At 47.7% G+C, this 3023-nt stretch overlaps 1 protein-coding gene across 1 annotated transcript in view; it reads left to right on the top strand.

The window, feature by feature from the left end:
- Positions 1-241: 241 nt before the first annotated feature.
- The window catches only part of DERL2 (derlin 2), a gene marked incomplete at its 5' end in the record, with an annotated part of 4730 nt that continues 1948 nt past the window's right edge, over positions 242-3023 (top strand). The window contains 5 exons of the mRNA XM_008940551.1: positions 242-307; positions 574-647; positions 1044-1137; positions 1607-1802; positions 2365-2455. Of these exons, the coding sequence (XP_008938799.1) occupies positions 242-307; positions 574-647; positions 1044-1137; positions 1607-1802; positions 2365-2455 (521 nt within the window). The remainder of the gene's footprint in view (positions 308-573; positions 648-1043; positions 1138-1606; positions 1803-2364; positions 2456-3023) is intronic.

The following is a 3023-nucleotide window of genomic DNA, read 5'->3' as shown; positions in this document are numbered from 1 at the left end:
GGACGCCTCCCCCACGCCGGGCTGCGCCTTGTCCCCTCAGGGCCCTCCGCGCCGCGGGCGTTCCCTGAGAGCGGCGCTGCCGGGGGAGGAGCAGAGCCCAGAGCCCCCCTAACAGCGTGAGGGGCTGAGGAGACCCCCCCCAGGGGCTGTCGGGCGCTTTTTGGCACACGGGGTTACTGATTTGGGCGCGGATAACTTTTCTCTGGGTGTGTTGATTCCACGGTGTTCTGTTCTGTTTCAGCAACTCGAACTGATCACACCCTTCCAGCTGTATTTCAACCCGGAATTAATATTTAAACACTTTCAAGTAAGTGTTTTTCTAAACCGGGGGAGGTTTTAAAATAAACTGTTGAGTTTGTGAGTGCTTGTCTTGCCCCAGTTGAGTGTTACACTTGACTGTGACTGTTGATATTGCAGTTATATTCTAGAAAAGCTAAAGAATCCAGAGAGCCCTTAGCCTAGGCTGTAGATCTGCTGACTGTAAAGGAGATTACAGTTATCTTGCTGCTTTTCTATTTAGACAATAAAAATAAGCTGTCGTGTTTCAAGTCCTTGTATTTGTCTTCTTTCCAGGTGTGGAGGTTAATCACAAACTACTTATTCTTTGGACCTGTTGGCTTTAATTTTTTATTTAACATGATTTTTTTGTATCCTTCATCAAGTTGGTTTGATTCCCTCGGGGAGCGGAGCTCTGGGGGCAGAGGCAGGGGTTCAGTTCTGCTCCACTGAGAAGCTCCTGGCAGCTCAGCAGTGCCAAGCTGGACAGCAATGGGATCTCCATCAGTTGTCAAGACTTTTGCTGGGGGTTTTTTTGGGATGTTTAAACGTTGTGGCACCAGGCTGAGCCCTCAGCTTGGTTCTGACGCGCGGGAGAACCTTCCAAGGCACCTCTTTGCTCTGGCTCTGCTGAGGCTCCAAGAAGAGCCAGCTGAGGAGGGGGAATGGAGAGAAAATTGACAGCTGAGCTGGGGTGTAAGTGGAATCCTTTCCTGCTGGGATTTCTCCACTCGTTTGCAGTCAGATTTTCCTGAGCTGTGACCCAGGTACCGCTACTGCCGGATGCTGGAGGAGGGCTCCTTCCGAGGCCGCACGGCAGACTTTGTCTTCATGTTCCTTTTTGGAGGACTTTTAATGACTGTATCCTTTATTTTTTCATTCCAGACTTCTTTGGTGAAGCTAAAGAGAGCTGAGACCATGAGGTTCTATTTTTTATTCCCTAGGTGTTGATGTATTTTGTCCAAGAAGAGCAGGATTTGTTCTGAACGCTTTGGGGCTCTCTGTGAAACGCTGGGGGGATGTTTCTGGCCTTTTACTGCTCTACAGGATTTTGGCAATGAGGTTAGCAGATAAAAGAGGACTTCTCAGCTGTGTAACAGTGCCCAGGCTAAGAAAAATACCTTTGCTTCAATGATTTCATGGTAATTATAGTATAAAGGGATGATTCATGCCACAGAATCCTGCTGTAGCTGTTGAATTCGATCAGCAGTAAGTTGGGTTTACTTGACCCTGGAAAAGCAGAGCTAGGGATTACCTAGAGGTAGGTTGACAGATGAATTCTTCCACTTGCCCTCACAACAGTGTGAAGTCTTTAACTGCCCCTCAACAGCTTTTTGGCCTGTTTGTGAACTTGGTGTTCCTGGGCCAGGCCTTCACCATCATGCTGGTGTACGTGTGGAGCCGCAGGAACCCCTACGTCCGCATGAACTTCTTTGGGCTCCTCATCTTCCAAGCCCCATTCCTGCCCTGGGTACTGATGGGTTTCTCACTGCTCCTGGGCAACTCCATCATCGTGGATCTGCTGGGTAAGGAAGGGGAAAAATCACAAGGGTTTGGGCCTGCTGGGGTGTTCCATGACACTAAAAACGGGGAGGAAACCGAGGGCGACGTGCCTCTGAGGCAGCAGAAGTCAGTCTGGCAGAGTGGGGCTGTGTTTGTAGCAGGTTTTTCTTGGTTGCTAAGTCCTGTAGCATGTACTGCAACAAGGTTGGAAAGAGCTTCTGCTGCTTTGCCCTTTTTTATTGCTTGGACTTGGCCCAGGTTCATAATCTGATTCTGGGTGTCAGACTGTTGGAGTAAAATAGCTTCTGTTACTGGTTTCACCAGCTCTGATAAAGCCCTGACATCAATATGTTTAATAATTGTCATTTTTACTTGTTTTAATGTCTTGTAGCATAAGTGAAGCTTTTTATCTGATACCAGTGTGCTTCACTGTTTATTTTTTTCAAAACTTCTGTCTCTCTTACCATGTTTTCTGTGAAAGAATCAATGTGTGTTTGGATCTTCTGCCTGAAACCTAGTGAAGCATTTGAAGGCTGTAAACAAGAAGCACTGAAACTCACCCCTTACCTTTTCTCTGTGTCCCAGGCATTGCTGTTGGGCATATCTATTTCTTCTTAGAGGATGTCTTTCCCAACCAGCCTGGTGGTGGAAGGCTTCTGAGGACACCCTCTGTCTTGTAAGTGTTGCTGTTGGATTTGGAACAGATAGAAGTGGTGTTTGTGGGGAGAACTGTTCAGAACTGAGCTGCATCAGCTTCTGGCTCCAGACAGAGCTTTGGTGTGTCTGTACTTCCTCTTTTATTTCACTCATGTGTTGCCAAATGAGGGAGGAGAGTCTTGCAGATGTGGGAGTGGGAGCTGACTCCTTGTGGAGAAGGGCTCAGAGGGGGTTTAGAAACCTGTGATTTCCTTGGCAGCATTTTTTGCTCTTTGTTGACTGAATTTTTGCCTGTTGGTGGCACTAAAGCTGCATGTCCCTGGTTGAGGTTTGGGGAAGGAGTCCTGCTGAGTACAGACAGAGTGACTGAGGTATTAAATAGATGTAATACATTTTTTTTTCATCTGTAAATCATTCTCTATCTCACAGCTTGGGCAAAGGACTGAAGTGTTTGTGCTAGGTCCTGTTATCTCACAACTTGGGCAAAGGACTGAAGTGTTTGTGCTAGATCCTGTCCCTGGGTCGGGGCAGGATCTTGTTATCAGCACAGGCTGGGGATGAGGTGACAGAGAGCAGCTCTGGGGAGA

The sequence above is a fragment of the Merops nubicus genome, unplaced genomic scaffold (genome assembly GCF_000691845.1).
Source record: "Merops nubicus isolate BGI_N331 unplaced genomic scaffold, ASM69184v1 scaffold23295, whole genome shotgun sequence".
Taxonomy (NCBI): Eukaryota; Metazoa; Chordata; class Aves; order Coraciiformes; family Meropidae; genus Merops; species Merops nubicus.
This window is presented reverse-complemented; position numbering and strand designations above follow the sequence as displayed.